Source organism: Chaetomium tenue (genome assembly GCF_020726465.1).
Source record: "Chaetomium tenue strain MPI-SDFR-AT-0079 chromosome Unknown F5144scaffold_2, whole genome shotgun sequence".
NCBI lineage: Eukaryota > Fungi > Ascomycota > Sordariomycetes > Sordariales > Chaetomiaceae > Chaetomium > Chaetomium tenue.
Window position 1 is genome coordinate 4,312,213 of NW_027117330.1, and position 17,146 is coordinate 4,329,358.

General features: G+C 57.5%; 8 protein-coding genes across 8 annotated transcripts; 5 read left to right on the forward strand and 3 right to left on the reverse strand.

The window, feature by feature from the left end:
- The first annotated feature begins 18 nt into the window (after positions 1–18).
- F5144DRAFT_138770 (kinase-like domain-containing protein) lies at positions 19–1,974 on the forward strand. Its single transcript, XM_066782369.1, has 5 exons — positions 19–392; positions 457–713; positions 768–1,116; positions 1,197–1,595; positions 1,667–1,974. The coding sequence occupies exons 1-5, from the start codon at positions 347–349 to the stop codon at positions 1,798–1,800; spliced, it is 1,185 nt and encodes a 394-aa protein (XP_066647131.1). The 5' UTR covers positions 19–346; the 3' UTR covers positions 1,801–1,974.
- Positions 1,855–3,019, reverse strand: F5144DRAFT_138754 (uncharacterized protein). The gene has a single exon (XM_066782368.1). The coding sequence runs from the start codon at positions 2,764–2,766 to the stop codon at positions 2,149–2,151; it is 618 nt and encodes a 205-aa protein (XP_066647132.1). The 5' UTR covers positions 2,767–3,019; the 3' UTR covers positions 1,855–2,148.
- On the forward strand, positions 2,582–3,567 carry F5144DRAFT_138793 (uncharacterized protein). Its single transcript, XM_066782370.1, has 2 exons — positions 2,582–3,343; positions 3,517–3,567. The coding sequence occupies exon 1, from the start codon at positions 2,797–2,799 to the stop codon at positions 3,232–3,234; it is 438 nt and encodes a 145-aa protein (XP_066647133.1). The 5' UTR covers positions 2,582–2,796; the 3' UTR covers positions 3,235–3,343; positions 3,517–3,567.
- On the forward strand, positions 3,568–6,741 carry F5144DRAFT_138915 (MIF4G like-domain-containing protein). The gene is made up of 4 exons (XM_066782371.1): positions 3,568–3,796; positions 3,903–4,372; positions 4,447–5,527; positions 5,576–6,741. Exons 1-4 carry the CDS (start codon positions 3,727–3,729, stop codon positions 6,403–6,405), a joined length of 2,451 nt encoding a protein of 816 aa, XP_066647134.1. The 5' UTR covers positions 3,568–3,726; the 3' UTR covers positions 6,406–6,741.
- Positions 6,742–7,148: 407 nt separating this feature from the next.
- On the reverse strand, positions 7,149–8,402 carry F5144DRAFT_600202 (uncharacterized protein; the record flags this gene model as incomplete). The annotated part of the gene is made up of 2 exons (XM_066791060.1): positions 7,149–8,334; positions 8,389–8,402. The coding sequence occupies 2 exons, from the start codon at positions 8,400–8,402 to the stop codon at positions 7,149–7,151; spliced, it is 1,200 nt and encodes a 399-aa protein (XP_066647135.1).
- Positions 8,403–8,614: 212 nt separating this feature from the next.
- Positions 8,615–10,976, forward strand: F5144DRAFT_627586 (mitochondrial carrier domain-containing protein). The gene is made up of 7 exons (XM_066792298.1): positions 8,615–8,720; positions 8,774–8,830; positions 8,892–8,938; positions 8,993–9,021; positions 9,085–9,121; positions 9,689–9,831; positions 9,907–10,976. The coding sequence occupies exons 2-7, from the start codon at positions 8,804–8,806 to the stop codon at positions 10,857–10,859; spliced, it is 1,236 nt and encodes a 411-aa protein (XP_066647136.1). The 5' UTR covers positions 8,615–8,720; positions 8,774–8,803; the 3' UTR covers positions 10,860–10,976.
- A 3,665-nt stretch (positions 10,977–14,641) lies between these two features.
- On the reverse strand, positions 14,642–15,765 carry F5144DRAFT_138996 (uncharacterized protein). The gene has a single exon (XM_066782372.1). It carries the CDS (start codon positions 15,492–15,494, stop codon positions 14,865–14,867), a length of 630 nt encoding a protein of 209 aa, XP_066647137.1. The 5' UTR covers positions 15,495–15,765; the 3' UTR covers positions 14,642–14,864.
- Positions 15,766–16,832, forward strand: F5144DRAFT_138997 (uncharacterized protein). The gene has a single exon (XM_066782373.1). The coding sequence runs from the start codon at positions 16,036–16,038 to the stop codon at positions 16,648–16,650; it is 615 nt and encodes a 204-aa protein (XP_066647138.1). The 5' UTR covers positions 15,766–16,035; the 3' UTR covers positions 16,651–16,832.
- Positions 16,833–17,146: the final 314 nt, after the last annotated feature.

Consider the following 17,146-nt stretch of genomic DNA (forward strand, 5'->3'; position numbering starts at 1 on the left):
CCGCCTGGAATTTACTCTGCGCCGCCAAGTGCATCGCTCCCGCCCCAAGGAATCGATACCCCGGCATCGGGCAACGAACTACCAACACCCAAACGATCCCTATATTTTGAAGGAAATCGTCAATTCGACTCCGAATCGCGCACCTATTTTCCCGGCCGCTCTAAAAAAAAAGCACCGGACCCGAACATCGAGCCCAGTAACCACCATCTTGTCGCTCGCATATACGTCGACTTGTTGCCCAACACGGCCGACACCGACTCTTTCCCGGTTTATCCCTCTTCACGACCACCACCAGTACCATTTGATTCCGCTTCTCGTGCGGTAGAATACACCACGCACCGCAGTCATGGCGTCGAATAGGCCAGCAGCATTCAACAACCTGCGGATGGGAGGTGAGGCCGCGCCCCACATTGCCCGACGTCGGACGGGCGGACAGCATACTGACGAGCACTGCAGAAGTAATCCGTGAAAAGGTCCAAGACGGCATCACCGGCGAGACCCGCGACTTACAGTACACCCAATGCAAGATTGTCGGCAACGGGTCCTTTGGCGTAGTTTTCCAGACGAAGCTGTCGCCATCAAACGAGGATGCGGCTATCAAGCGGGTCCTGCAGGACAAGAGGTTTAAGAACCGCGAGCTGCAAATCATGAGGATCGTGCGGCACCCCAACATCGTGCAGCTGAAGGCTTTTTACTACTCAAACGGGGAGCGCGTAAGTTTTGTTCGCGGATGCGGGTGAAATGGGGTTATACTCATTCGATGACAGAAAGACGAGGTCTATCTGAACCTCGTGCAGGAATTCGTCCCAGAGACCGTGTATCGGGCGTCGCGGTTCTTCAATAAGATGAAGACGACCATGCCTACCCTGGAAGTCAAGCTCTACATCTACCAGCTTTTCAGAGCTCTGGCGTACATCCACTCGCAGGGTATCTGCCATCGCGACATCAAGCCGCAGAACCTCCTCCTAGACCCCACCACCGGAGTCCTCAAGCTTTGTGACTTTGGTAGCGCCAAGATCCTGGTCGAAAACGAGCCGAACGTGTCATATATCTGCTCACGATACTACCGCGCCCCGGAGTTGATTTTCGGCGCGACAAACTACACAACTAAGATTGGTAAGCACCCGTGAGGGGGGCGGACTAACTTGGCCCCTGCTCTCTCAAGTGGCAACAACAACTGACCTTGAGCTTAATAGATGTGTGGTCAACTGGCTGTGTCATGGCGGAGTTGATGTTGGGGCAACCGCTCTTCCCCGGAGAGTCGGGTATCGATCAACTCGTCGAGATCATCAAGGTCCTGGGCACGCCGACTCGCGAGCAGATTCGAACTATGAACCCGAACTACATGGAGCACAAGTTTCCCCAGATCAAGCCTCATCCGTTCAACAAGGTGTTCCGTAAGGCGGACGCGAATGCTATCGACCTGATCGGCCGCTTGCTCGAGTATACCCCGACGGAGCGCCTGGCCGCCGTCAATGCGATGGTCCATCCGTTCTTCGACGAGCTCCGCGACCCCAACACCAGGCTTCCGGATTCGAGGCACGGAACAGGCCAAGTCCGCGATCTCCCTGCTCTGTTCGACTTCTCACGCCACGGTAAGGGATTTTTTTGCTGTGTCCATCGCTTCTGTCTGCAATACACGTATACTAACCACAACCCATTCCAGAGTTGTCGATTGCCCCCCATCTAAACGACCAGCTCGTCCCTCCCCACATGATCCCGGTGCTCATGGAGCGGGGTCTCGATATTAGCAACTTCACACCCATGGCGAAGCAGGAGATGATGGCGAAGTTAGATTGAGTTGGCCGGTCTTGACGAGCTTTCGCTCTCAAGTCACGGTCTAACAGTGTCGGTTATGTTGGGAGTTTATGCTGTACTTCGCCAGCAACATATCGTCCCGGAGATGCAGCCGGAGGCAGCAACTCTCGGTCCCTCGCCCCGTTCATGATGATGACAGAAAGGAATTGCCATTGAGATACCCCACACCGAGCAAAGAGGTGGCGAATGAAAAAAAGAAAACCTACAGGGCGATGAGACTCGAGCCCCGCCAAAACCACCTGTCATCAGCAAGCTGTGTCGAGAGATGCGCGTGTGGAGGTGCAGGTTGGTCGAGGTCGGGGCACAGCCATAGTCCACGGGTAGTCATCCTCAATAGGGGCGGGCACGAAACCGGGTGGTTGAAAGCAGGGCCGCTTTGGGGGGAAAGGCGCCACGACCGCGATCCCTTTTTTTTTTCTTCGCTTCTTTTCTTCTTTGTTTTAGAGCTCTTCTTTTTTCTGCATGACCGAGATGGCTTTTGCTTACTTCATCCGCCATCTTCGACCTCGCTTCGGCCAAGGCTCCATGTTTCTTTGGTGCCGTGGTAGGCACGCACAAAACGACAATGATTATGGTGGTTGGGGGGGCGTTTCTGTCCCTACTACTACTACTACCTTCCCGGAATTTGTTCACACGACCATCGCCTTGTTTTTGTTGGGAGGTAGCTGTTGAGGGGGATGTGGATGCCATGGCATATAACTTAGGTTTTTTGTGTGGATTGTGTGGAGGTTGGGAACCGGCGGCTTGACGCCGTTGGCCTTGCGAGCCTTGCCTCTCACCTCTACTGGCGATTAACCCTCGCGGGGCGTTGCAAAGGAGGAGGCAATCAAGGTGGTCCCATGGGAGACCGTATAGTGTGGGATTGATGGACATAAAGGTAGCGAGCGTCGGAGGTCTGGTTGGGTTTTGGTCGGCGGGGTAGATGATGATGACTCCTTTAGCAAGCATGCACGGCGGAGAGGAAGACGAGAGAGAGAAATGGGACGGGTTCGTGTTGTGTTCTTGTTCCCCGCAGACTGGGTGGTTGGTTGTTGTGGCTCCATTTGCTCGTCATCTCACTGCCTTCCCCCCAAACCCCTCTACTCAACTACCTTTACTTTACACCTCCATCGTGGGAATAGCGGCTGGCTGGGTGGTCTTGGTGCTGGAAAACGGGCATACTTGAGCTGCCCCCGTGTTTGGTACCCCGAGGTATGGCTGAAAAAGACTCTTATTGCGTTATCAATTAGTTCAGGCAGTCGACTATGTGTGAGTGAGTGTGACTGTGCCGGCGGGATGAGAAGTGACGTTCGTGATAGCCCGAGTGGCAGTGATAACAGGAGTACCTTCCATGATAATTTGCCTATGGAACCCGACCAGATGCCCAAAATCCAGAGCTTGCACCTACTACTACAACAATCGATACTAGGTACATGACCCAACCCGATAATCTGCGTTTGAAAGGGTCGTGCGTCCTAATGAGAAGATATTGTTTCCGGTCGGTATATACTTAGTATATTGAATTGGTAAACATCCAAATTCACTTGTAAGTTCTCCAATTCGTGGTTTGAGTTGTTGGAAACTCGAGCCCTTGAATCGAACGGACAATTGAGACAACACCCATTTATTTCCCCGTTTCCCCCACAAGCTTCCCTCAGCCTGCAAGGGTGCCCAGCATCTCAGGCAACCATCGATCTAACTAATGCTGCTCTCCTGCAGCGACCCGACCCACTCTCAATTCGCGTTTGGCACTGGAAGTGAACTTCTCGCGAAGCCGTGTCTTTCGTGAGCATCGGTTACATTTCCCGTCAGCAAATAATCAACTACCCCAGCCAACACAACTTCTTCAACCATCTCCCATCACACCACACCTGCCCTCGACCACAATTATCGATTGCGATTGCTCCCAGAGCCAACAATCCTCCCACAATGGCGGACTACGACCGCAGAGGCGGCGGCGGCGGCAGCAGCTACAACCCCAAGAAGCGCCGTTACCGAGGTGAGTTTTCCCACAATCAACCCCATCCACTCTCCCCCCCCCCAGCCCAACCAGCCAATAAAAAATAAAAATAAAAAACTAACCCTTCTCCCCTCCTCCCTCACAGACGACGACGAGCACGACCGCCGGGGCGCGCGCCGGCGCTTCGACGCGCCTCCCCACGTGCGGGTGCGCAAGCAGCTGATCGCCATCGCCGAGAACCCGATGCGCCCCTGGCACGAGGAGGCGCAGGCCATCGCGACGCTCTTCACCGACAACTGGGACGACGAGCTGCTGCGCGCCAACTTTGTCGACCTCGTCCTGCAGCTGGCCGTCGAGCAGCCGCTCAAGACGCCGTTTGTGGCGGCTGTCGTGCTGCTGGCGAATGCGGCGAGGCCCGAGGTGGTGGATTTGTTGTTGGGGAAGTTGGGGGGGTTGGTGGAGGGCAAGATTGGCGGGGGCGAGTGGAGGGAGGCGAAGCTTTATTTGAAGCTGTTGGCGTGTTTGCAGGGGTGTTTGGAGGGGGAGGGCGTGTTTCCGGTGCTGGAGGAGTTGTTTGCGAGGGCGGTGGACTTGCAGACGGCGAGTTCGGAGGATGTGAGTCTTTGTTTTTGGGTGTTGGGGGTAGGGTAAGGGGGAACAAAGGCGCGTGTTGCTAACTGGTTGCGCAGACGATTGGCACTGAGATTGTCAAGATCATCCTCCTGACGCTTCCGTACATCATGGTCGCTGCGCCGGGGCAGTGGGTGCAAAAGGCGGTGGACCTGATGGAGAAGACTGAGATTATTGCCTCGGAACCGCAGGCCCTGCAGGCGCTCATCGAACCGTACCAGCCAGACGCCGAGGGGGAGAACCCGACGCAGCCCCAGAGTCTGATCGGGCTGCTGCAGAGCCAGCTTCAGGACGAGGCCAACAATGGGTGGGCATTGTCCTGCCTGCCGAGGCCGTGGGAGTTTCCTATCGGGGAGGTCGAGCAGCGGTCGAAGCTCGACGATGCCCCGAAACATGCGCTCCCTACCATCACCATCCCCGAGACGGTCATTGCCGGGCCGCGACCGCTGTTCCCGGAGATATACCTCTCGGTTTACGCAGGACAGGACGTAGAGTCGGTGCCCCCTCTAACCAACATTGCTGCGTGTTTGATTCGAGATGCGCTGCTGGACACGATCAACGTCCTCCACATCAACCGCAACATCACGGCGCGGCATCTGATCGACCTGGACTGCTACTTTTCTCCGCGGACATTTGCGGCGAGGGCTACACCATTCGACAAGTTACGGGATATCGAGCCGCCCAAGTCTACGTGGAAGCCAGAAGATGTCGCGGTGGACGCCGTATTCTCGCAGCTATTCCAGCTGCCGACCCCCGAGCAGAAGCTGGTCTACTACCACTCGGTTCTTACCGAGGCGTGCAAGCTCGCGCCCGCGGCCATTGCTCCGAGTCTAGGTCGTGCCATCCGCCACCTCTACCGCAATACACCTCGCCTGGACCTGGAGCTTGCCTCCCGCTTTATGGACTGGTTTGCGCACCATCTGAGCAACTTTGGTTTTACCTGGAAGTGGACTGAGTGGGTGGATGATGTGTCCCTGCCGGATGCGCACCCGCGCAAGGCCTTCATCGCCGGAGCGCTCGACAAGGAGATCAGGCTCAGCTTCGCACAGCGCATTAAGAACACCTTGCCAGACCCATACAAGGAGATGATCAGCCCGGAGAAGGAAAAAGATATGCCGGATTTCAAGTTTGCCAAAGATGGTAGGTTGCTCGTTACTTCTAGCTTTCAACCCAAACTAACGAAAATAGATACTCCCTTCGCAGCCGAAGGCCGCGAGATTGCCGGCCTCCTCAAGCGCAAAGCCGACGACGAGGAGATCGACGCCGTCATCCAGCGCATCCAATCGCAGGCCATTGACCGCGAGATCGATGCGTTGGTGGCTAGCACCGACGTGTTCGTGACGTGCGTGCTGCACGTCGGCAGCAAGTCACTCTCCCACGTGCTCGCAGCCATCGAGCGCACCAAGGACCGGCTCGCCGACGCGGGCGCCGCCTCGGACGCGGCCCGCTCCCAGATCATCTCGGCCACCATGGCCTACTGGTCCGCCCACCCGGGCGTCGCCCTCTCCATCATCGAGAAGCTGCTCAACTACAGCATCCTCACCCCGGAGACCGTCATCACCTGGGCCCTCGTCAGCCGCGCCGGCAACACCCGCGGCGAGGCCCTCTCCGTCGCCCACGTGTACGAGATGGTGTTCAACACGGTCATCAAGGTAACCGGCCGCGTGCGCCAGCTCGTCGCCAAGCCCGCCCTCGCCGCCGAGGACGAGGACGAGATCAAGGCCATGCGCGCCCTGTTCGCCGCCATCGAGGACGCCCTGGCCTCGTGGGCCTCCGGGAGCAAGGACGAGATGATCGAGGCTACCGAGGGCGACGGCAACAGCGAGGGGGAGAAGCTCGTGCGTGCGTGGGGCGCCCGTTGGCTGCGCGTGTTTAGGCGCCGCGCGGCTATTGAGGAGGCGTTCTTGGTCGAGGCTGAGAAGGAGAGGGCGCGGAGGGCGCAGGCGGCGGAGCAGCAGCAGGGGAATGGGGAGGCGGAGACGGCGCAGCCGATGGATGCTGAGGACGAGATCGCATAGAGAGAAAAAGGCTCCCGGGTGATTGGGATGCTGCCTTTCTGTTGGCTTGTACTGTACGAGTTGTATTATTTGCATGGTCTGTTCGTTGATTCAAGGGCACAAACACCAAGCCTGACATGGCTGGCTCTCGGCGACATTGGGCCGTTTCTTGGAACATATTTATCATTGGGTTGGTTGCGAAAGGGGGAGAATGATAGCTTCGCTTTTTCAAAAGCAGTGAAATGAACATTCTAGTTATTATATGGGTATCTCGCACCGGCCTCACTCGCTGTTGCTTCCATTCTCTCACAAATACCCTCCACGACTACTTCCCCGGTTGAGCCAAATCCCGCTGTAAAAATTTGTAGTACTCGTCTCCATGTCCTGACGGGGCTGCTTTTCCGGGTAGCTTGCGGATGAAGGTAAGTGTGGCTGCGGTGGGTGTTAGCTCCCTTGATTTCGTAAGGACACAGTGGTCGCTAACCCGTTTGAAGACGCCCATGCACCTCAAGCTAGAGCTTAGGAATAGGAACGATCAAAGTCCTTCCGTTGCCCGCTTAGTCCAGATAACTCGTGGAGAAGAGAGTCGCTTCCTGTGACCGGTTTTGCTATGCACTGCCGAACACGATGATCGCTTTCTGACTCTTGCGGGGTGTGACGCGCCATCTTAACTCATCTACTCTTCTACCCCTTTGCGTAGCTTTTGTGGGCAGGGCCAACACGCACTCCCCCATCCATATCCAACCTCAACGCCTCCTCTTTCTCTAACGCCTCCCAAAACCCGCAGGCGGCGCGGCCCCAAATCCCGGCGGCACGCCCCCCGGAGGCGGCATGAACCCCGGCGGGGGGATCGGCGCACCAGGCGGCGGCACGCCCCCGGGACCCGCAAACCCGCCAGGCGGCGGCGGCATGCCGGGGTACATCGGGGGCGGCACCTGACCACCGGGGCCGGGCGGGCCGGGCGGCACACCGGCAAGGAAGCCCGACGGTGGCGGGTGGTGGGGGAAGCCGCCGACGGGGCCGCCGAAGCCGGCGTGGCTTGGTGGGGGGCGGGCTGGGAGGCCGGAGGGCGCGGGTGGAAGGCCGGCGGAGGGGACCATGGGGGCGCGGGGGCCGCCGCCGCCGCTGCTGCCGCCGAAGGAGGGTGGTGGGGGGCCGGGGCGGCCGATGCCGGCGGGCCCTGGGGGTAGAGTGCCGTAGGGGGCGGGCGAGGGCATGCCGGCGCTGAGGGGGGTGATGGGGGGCATGGCGGTGGAGGGGTCGAGGACGGGCGCGGCGGGGCCGGTTGGCGGGGCGCCGGCTTGTGCGGATGCCGCGGACATGTGGAAGGCGGGTGGGAGGACTTGTTGTTCGGGCACGATATTGTGCTTCTTTCCTTCGGCGGCGAGCTTGCGCTCGGCTTCGTCGCCGTGGCGCTCGCCCTTGCCGTCTTTCTTGTATGCGTATTCGACGGTGATGGATTTGCTGAGGAGGTACTGGCCGTTCATTGTGTTTACGGCGGCGTCACTGGCCTCGAACGAGTCGAAACTGACGAAACCATAGCCCTTAGATATGTTGTTGTCATCGCGCACGATGTTGGGCTGGCGCAGGATCTGTCCGAACTGGCTAAAAGTGTCATATAGGATCTTCTCGTCAACCTGGGGGTCGAGGTTGTTGATGAATAACTCGGCACCGATGTCGACCGTCTTTTGTTTGTCGGCGCTGGCCTTGTTGACTCGGATGGGCTTGCCCCAAATGCGGATGCCATTGAGAACTTTCGAGGCGTACTCGGCCGAGGCGGGGGTGTCGAATTCGACGAAGCCGTAACCTTGGTGGGTTTGCGAGACACGGTCCTGAGGCATGTGAACCTGGCGCACAGGGCCGACCTGGGTCATCAGCTCCGAGAGCAGCTCCTGAGTGAAGCGCTCGTCGATGTTGCCGACGTACACCGTCGCATCCTTGTTTTGCTCCCTAAATATGTGAGTAGAGGTTCTTAATGAGAAAGAAATCCAATTTCCGGCTTACCAATGCTTGGACATTTTGGCGGCGGGATCTCGAATTGTTGGGTTGTGTTTAGAGATGCAACTCAAATAAAATCTAACCAGTCGCGAGAGTCGCGGAGGCAGCACCAATGTATCACCGCGGTTGAAGCTTGGCGGAGTTTTCTAGACTTAGCGAAGCTGCACGAGCAACTTGCAGGGGTGCTCTGCCCAGGCGGGGCAGCTATCGCCTCGCCAAGGCCTGTTTCGAGACCGCCCAAAAATCGATTCTGCCGCAATCCATCATCAACCGACCCAGGACGAGTTGTCGACCATCGAGACCCGTCGTCCACACCACGATTCCCCACAAGACAGCAGGTACACCTCCTCGCACGCCATCGGTTTAAGCGGCTCTCTAACAGGACACACAGCCCCGACATCCCGAGGAACTCTCTTTCAATATGTTCGCCCTTTCCGAAGAGTCCAAGGTTCGATTAGCCCCTCAAATCTTCAACGCTGGCACAACGGTGGCTAACTGGCTGGGAATAGGAGCGCATTGGCAAGATCATTGAGGTCTCGCGCGTTGCCATCCACTAGTATGTTTGGGTCGATTCGACAAACCCGGAATACAGGATGCTGACCCATAGCAGTGGCTATCTACCTCTAATCCTCTACCTTGGTATGTCAAGGCCCACAACAGCCCTTCTACCGCGAGACACCTTGCTAACTCTCATATCTATAGGCTACACTCGCAGCGACCCCAGGCCATCCATCATCCGGTATGTTTGACGCCGAAGTGCGCTTCCAGCTCGATCGCCATTGACTCTTGCCGCAGCCTCCTCTCCCCGCTCTCTTAAGCAACCACATCCCGGCGGACTCGCTATTACACGCATTGTATCAGTACAACGACGACCGGCGGCCGACCCAAAATGGGGACCGCCGCAACATAACGACAAGGGAGGATGGGGGTGGGGGATGGTAGGGAATGGGAACTGAACTGCAGGATACCATGACCAAAACTGTATAACTATTATAATAACGGACCAACTCCGCCATGATGAGCGAGGTGTAGACAAAAGTGCCTCGATTTTTAAACTGGATTTCAGTGGGCTCTCTCTCCTGCACCGTCTTATCCTACGTATCTCAAATTCCCGGGCGGCCGGCCCTCTGGCTCCCTTCGGCTTTTCCTTTGTTCGGCCGAGGGTGGCCGGGGACCGGGATGTTTCCTCTGGGCCCTTGCGTCATACCTTTTAGAATCTTTTTCTAATCGCTGACAATTGCGACCACCCCTCGGTACGCGCAACTTAAAAAAGGAGAATATTTCCTTTTTTCCACCGGACATGTAGCGACAACACCAACGTCTCTATGACGAAAACCAAAGATGCGGGCCTCTCCCCCGCCCTCGTCGAGACCGTCGCCGGGCTCTCGGCCGGTTCCATGGCCACCCTGATCGTCCACCCTCTCGACATTGTCAAGACGCGCATGCAGAGTATTTACCCTACTTTACTATTCCCCCATTGATTGACCTCTGTGGCATTCCAACTAAACTAACCCCCTCCTCCAGTCCACCGCACCGCCCTCTCCACCTCCACCGCCGCCTCCCCGCCAACAACCGTCTCCGTCATCCGCGCCCTCGCCCGCACCGACCGCCCGCTCGCCGCCCTCTACCGCGGCTTAACCCCCAACCTCCTCGGCAACGCAACCAGCTGGGCCTCCTTCTTCTTCTTCAAATCCCGCCTCGAGCGCGCCATCGCCCACCTCCGGCCCATTCCCCCCACAACCACAACCACAACCACAACCACAACCACCACCATCACCACCCCCGCAACTACCGTCCAACCCCAAACCCCCGCCCAAATCAAACAACGCCTCACCCCCCTCGATTTCTTCGCCGCCTCCCTCGGCGCCGGCGCCCTCACCCAGGTGCTGACCAACCCGATCTGGGTGCTCAAGACGCGCATGCTGTCGTCCGACCGCGCCGCTGCCGGCGCCTACCCCTCCATGTGGGCCGGTGCGGTGCGGCTGCTGCGCGAGGAAGGGGTGGCAGGGTTTTATAGGGGGTTGGGGGTGGGCATGCTGGCGGTGAGTCATGGGGCGGTGCAGTTCGCGGTGTATGATCCGGCGAGGAGGGTTTATTTGCGGAGGAGGGGGAGGAGGGAGGGGAGGGAGGGTGTGGAGGGGGGTGCTGGTGTCGGGGGGGAGGGGGTGGTGTCGAATGAGGCGACTGTGGTGCTTTCGACGGCGTCCAAGTTGGTGGCGGGGGCTGCTACGTACCCGCTGCAGGTGTTGCGGAGTCGGTTGCAGCAGCATGATGCGGAGGCGCAGTTTGGGAGGGGGATTTCGGGGGTGGTGAGGAAGTTGTGGCGGGAGGAGGGCGTGAGGGGGTTCTATCGGGGTGTCATGCCCGGCGTGGTGCGGGTGCTGCCCGCGACGTGGGTTACGTTTTTGGTGTATGAGAATGTAAAGTATTATCTGCCCAGGTGGGTGGAGGGCGATGAAGGGAAGGTGGCCATTTAGACTAGATGAGAAGGCGTTCTGCGAGGATATCTTATGATAGACAGTTGTGTTTTCCTACGTCTTGGGATATTGAGACTTACTATAAGAAACTAAAGACTTCACCCTAATTACAACCTCATTGGTATGAACAACCGTCACCCTACAACATCGAAACAAACACTAATACCACAGTCTGACGGCCCTTTATGGCCGTCAGGGCCCCATTGCTCGTGGCAGCGGTCAATGACCGCCTAGTAGTAATGGGTGACTGTTAGGACCGCGAGAGCAATAGCGCGGGCAACTGGTCTTGCGGCGAGCTAGCAATCGAGGACGAGGTGAGTAGTTGAAGAACCAAAACTATAAACAAACAATGGCGGGAGAAGGGCATCAGCATGTGGACAATGGGAACTAGTGAACTATCCCACAACACATTGGATCCGACTCGGTCCCTACCTCATACCCAGGCAATACACTGAGTCAACACATCACGCTAATTCATAAAGTATTTAGTTATCAGGTTACCACATATCCAACCAACAATGACAACCTTTGCGTCATGGAAGTTTCAGTCCTCGCAACAGTAACGACTATCTTGCGATATCAACCTCGGGTTTAAACCGAGTCTTTACGCCCCTTTTATCTTGGAGACAACCCCCCCAAGCCAGCAATGCAAGATCTCACCACTTCAATTGACCAACATGTGGGCTTAAATCATTAACAAACGCTAGTAATGACACCGTGTGAGACAAGAGACTAACTTCCAACCATGGTGACTGTGTATAGACAGGTAACAATGTCTTCCTTGAGTCTCAACAGGCCTAGTGAACTAGCAGGTAGCTGAACCATACTTCGAGTGTCAAGTTCAGACCAAGTTCAAGGGGCTGGCACTGCCGCAACACCATCTCGCAAGAAGGAAGTCCACACTCCCACCATTCTGCAACGACGGCGCTCACACCGGTCTCTACTACCTCACCTCCCTTCCCCCGTCACTCCCTGGCCAAAAGAAAGCCGAACTCCAAGTAAAGGTGCCGCCGAAACCTTCGTGTTGTGGTACCTCCCGACGACATCCCCAGCACTGTTTCTCGCAGACCATCCGAGGAAATAGTCCTAGCAGAGCACAATAACAAACTCTTTGTCGAACGAAGACGAGTTGGGATGATGTATACGCTGGTGGTTGGACTGTTTCCGTACGTCTGAAGGGCCACCCACTCGCCAACCGGATTGTCGGGAGTCTATTTGCGATTGTTAAGCTGGACAATACCTCCTCCTGTTGATCTGCTTTAGTATGGACTGTGCTCTTAGCTCTACGGAATCAAAGAGTAGACAACTAGAGGAACGAAAAGGAAGCCATGCGGAAACCCAAAGTCTACTTGAAATTGACTCGGTTTCTTTCATTCTAACACATCCTGCTCTCTTTCCTCTACCTCTCTTTTCCTCGTTTCCTTTAACTATGTACTTCTTCCTCTTTTCTTGCACCTCGCACCCTGCTCCCCTTTCAAGCTCCGCCTTTTTTGGTTAGAGGGTTCCCGTCTCTCCATCTCTACCCCCCAACTTCACCAGTCTGGCACTCTCTCGCCACGTGCTTCACGCTCCCAAGTCACCGCAGCTCAACCCAAGCAACACGCGGCCGATTTACCCGCCCCAAATCAAATGAGGTCATCTCACGACGCCCACGCTATCGAAGAAGCCACCCTCGCCACGCCGTCGGAGCAAGGTCGCCAACTCCCCACCAATCCGGTCAGTCGTTCATCACAACATGGCCTCTTCACTCGCCATCCATCATCAGCAGCATCAGCCATTAGCCCCATCTCTTCCTTCCCGTCCCCAGAATAGTCAAGCCATGCGAGAGAGAGGATCTTGACGAGCAACCAATATTCGCCTCAGCACCCAGGACACCACGGTTCGCCCCATCCCGCCCGTTCTCATAATTGAGATCAGCCAACACCCGAGACACAAGACAATCCCCCCCCCCCCCTTCCCTCGGCATAGGACGGCCGATGCCCGACGGCAGCCCAACCGTTAGTTATCGGTGCGGCCCCCAACACCAAGGGTAGATGGAGCGGGAGTGGGATAACTGGTGAGAAGGCGACAGATAGAACAAGAAAGAGGAAATCACCGAGACGGCCGACGAGCCCCGCCCCGTGGCGGAGTGGCAACGGATGGAGACGGAAGGCGAGAGAAAACAAATGATGCAGGCGCCGCCAGACGCATGTGGCTCGGCCGAATAGGGGATGATCGGACGGGCCGGCAGGAAGCTCAGCCCAACCAGCAGCGCCTCCCGCCCAGTCGGTCCAGACTGGAGAAACAGAAGCCAGATCATTCCAGCCATCGCCCCTCCCCAATCTGTATTGCAGTAGTAGTGACAGCAGCAGCGGCAGCGTGCACGTACATAGAAGAGACAAGGGCAAGCCTCGAGTGCCGGGGGGCGGGAAAGAGTAACGTTAGCACCCCCCACCTACTCTGGTGTGTGTGTATGTATGTAGGTTTGAGCGGGATCGACTCCGGAAGACACACCCCTCCACGAAAAGAGAGACCGTAAAGGCACGAGTAGGATTGAGAGACGGAACAGAAACCAAGGGGCCGGCACCGGGGAACGAGAAACAGGAAGAGAGAACTCGGCAGAGAGCTTGCCACTACACGCCCGGCCTCGAAGATCTCATTCCGATCCTCCTCCCCGCAGCAGCGTAGCTCGCCACATTTCGCCGACCCCTATGTGCGACGTAGTTCAACAGCCGGAACGGGCAAGTCACTGACAAGCGGGCAAGGAAGCCGCATTGACGACGGCAGCATTATTCTTCAACGAAGACGAGAACGGGCATGGTGACACAGCCGAAACAAGACATGCAGTAGCAGCTCGAAGCCAGGAGGCAGCGCACAGGCTTGTCGCGGTAGGCGGCCGCAGCGGCGGGCCGGGCGTCAGACTCAGACCCCCAACTCACGCTCAAGACAACAATCAATCTTGCAGGTTTTTGAGGAGTGAGATTCTGCAGACAGTCTCACCGCCACCGTGCGCATATGCAGGTACTGTACGACGCGACAGAGTTTTCCAGCCACTACGCAGCCGGAGACGTAACCAGAAGAGCGCCGTCGGAAGGGTGCATACATAAGGTGGGAGAAAAGAAAGAGTTGAGGATTCAGCCGGCCTAGTGTCATGTACGCGTGTGTGTATGTAGGTAGGTTGGCACGTTCGTAGTCAGGGTGCAGTCGAAACGAGACAGCCGCGCATCTGCATCCGGCTTCTGGTTTAGCACCATCACTAGCTGCACGTCTGAACAGAGGACTTCTGCATCTGGATCTGTCAGGGGAAAGAAGACTCAGCTGGGTCTTCAACGAGTGGGAAGAGAGAACAGGGTAGGGCGTGGTAGGGAGAGACAGAATGCTCCGCCTGTGTGTCTCGCAGTCCGATATGTCTAATGCATCGGAGGGGGCATCCGGCAGACATGGGCCGCCGTTTGGGTCTCTTCCATCACCATCGAGAGTAGAGTCGAAGACAGAAAAGAGCGAAGCCAAGCCAAAACAGCGGGACGTCCTCGGAGTCCGTGAGGTCCTCCGCGTCGGAGCAAGTCTGACTGCTAGTTAGGAGCCTGCAACGTCACAGCCGGCGGGCCCGCAAGATCCGCGGAGCACAACTCGGGGCAGCCTCCGGCACGCCAGACCAAGCCAGACGACGTTTACGTGCGTAGGCACGAACTGCAGAGGACAAAGACAGCCTCCATCGCGTGCAGTGGAGGAGAAGAGGGCGCCACGCCCAGGCCGGGTAGCGCTGCCGGACTCAGAACCACGATCCTCGTCCAGCGGAAACTCACGGACCAAGACCACACGTTGCCCTTCGCTCCCACAACTGACGCAGCATAGTGCTGTCGATCACCCGGCGGAATATCTCCCACACACGCGTTTCATTTCGTGTGCGGGTAAGACATAGGGCCGAGACGGACGTCAACTCCACTCGCTTGAGGTGACTAGCAGCGGGGAGCTGGGCGGTTGACGAAACGGATTTCAGCAAGGCGGGCTTGAATGATGAGAAAGCTAGCGTGCTGTGGGCATAAACAAAAGGGGGAAAGAGGCGAAAATGGGCCAAGACGCTGGACCCTGGAGATCATCTCTTGGCTGTGGATCATCTCGACACCGCCTATGGGGGAGGTGTGTCCTGACACGACCCGCGACAGGGGAGGGGGCATTCCGCCATCGTTGAGGCTCATCAACGCCATTGCCGCTCTGCTGTGGATACCGCAGTCGGGATAGGCCTGCGATACTTCGTATTTCGCTCGAGATTCCGCAAGGGGAGCGCAGGGAAGGAGCTGGGGAAAGACAAAGAAAGAGACCGGGGAGAGAACAAGGGAGCCCAGTGCGGCTGACGGTTGACGGCTCTGCCCGCGCAGCAAGTGGAGATGGTCGAGCATCTCTTCCCGTGCCCGTTAGGGTTTGCAGAGCTGAGCCGCCAGACGTTGACGTCTTTTGCTGCAACCCCCACTGGAAACGTGCCTGGTCCGTTGGCGGGAAGAAGTTTGAATGGGAGTCCTCGAGGGACTCGAGGACTCTACTCTGGGGGGGGGCCCATGGGGGAACGACCGAGAGCCCCGGCCGATCTCCATTCTCTAGGGTTGACGGGCGTCTTGGCCGCCACTGCCGATTATTGAACAGATTTTCGGGAGCCATCTTGACCAATCCGGGGTAAAATCCAGGGATGAAGGTGCTGGCGGCCTAGATCGGGGGCCATTGAGCGGAGGGTGGATAGGGGGGGCTCATTGGAGTGCGGCTCCCCAGGAAATTTTCCGTGGGCCCTGGTAGAGTAGTTAGTCCGCAGGAGACTGTGACCATGCTCCATCAGTCGGCGACGCAGCCTTCGGCCCTCGGGGACCTGGAAACGATGGATACAGAGCCATTGTCCAACGGGGGGTAACTTCTGTGACACACAACACAGCATGCTCCGTGCCTAGATGCAGGTACCGAGTGCGGAGGCGGCGTTGTGATTGTCCGGGAACCTGCCGGATCTTGGAGGCAGCTGCTGACTGCAGCTACGGGAATCGCCCGGGAAGTCCAAGTCCAAGGGCCGGCATGTCGGTATTCAGCCGCGCTGCCTCGCGCGGATGATCGCAGATGCGGGTGCGGATGCAAATGCTGAGTTTTGGTCAGGGGCGCACTGGTGTTACCATTTGTCCTTCCATCCTAATTTGTTGGGCGATGCTCCGAGAGGGTCATGGCTCGTGTTGTGTTCCCGAGTCTCAGCCGGCCTGGGAGTGATGACATATGCATCCTCTCACTCGCAGTGGATGGATTTTTGGCCCTAGGTTTTGTTGGAACCGGCAATGCTCCGTTACACCGGGGATTTGGGAGTCTGTGTGTCTCCTTACGGGAGGCCAGGGACGAGGAAAAGGCTAGACATGGTAAGCGGCCCCGGCACCGTCCCACCCAACCCGCCCGGACGAGTCTGTGCCCCCGTGCTGCCTCGAGCGAGATTTCCGATGCTGGTACCCGTCGTCACGATAAGATCTTGGGGGGGATGTTCCTGCTCCCTCAACCCGCGGGTTGGGTCAGAGCAGAACCAATGCTGTCTCGCCCGCCGCCGGTATCGCTCAAGGCAAAACACGCAATCCGCGCTAGGCGCATTGTGCCATGCAACTCCCTTACGGTCTGGGGGGGAAAAAGCTCGTCTCGAGGCCGTCAGGGTACACGCATCCTACCTTTCTTCCCCGCCCCCACCGAGGAAGTTGGGGGGAGGGGCAGGATTTGCGGATGGCTGCAACCTGGGCTTGCCAATCCTTCGCTCGAAGCCGATGACGAGTTGGCCATGCAAGCTGCAGAGCAGAGGTGATCTGCTGTGGGACATCACCGTCGAGGTGACATTGGCTTCGTGATATCCCTTGTCCCATTGTCCAATACAATAGCGCATGGCCCGGGGGATGATGTGGTTTGTCGTTGGTGGTGCTGTTATTGTTGTTGTTGTTTTGTTATGGCACACATCGCAGACAAGGTAATCCGGCTTGTGGAGGAGCCGCTTTTCCAGCAACTAGCAAGCCCGTTTGTGTCCAGACCCTCTCTCAGCCCCGCTCGATAGTTAGAACAGGTCTGCCTCGTGGCATCTGTAGCGAGGTTGGCCCTCTGAAACCGGCAAGGCGTGGCTGAACCCTCAAATGAGGTCAGGGAGAGGCTGTGCTTTTACAACCAAGCCGTTTTCTTATTCCGCCCACTGTTGTATGTAGCTTGACTCCACCGTTAGACAAAACTGGCGATGCGGCCTCTCGCGCAACGGTGCCATATCCATGCTCGCGCCATGTACCGAGTGTATCAAACGCCCCCCGCGAGGCGCA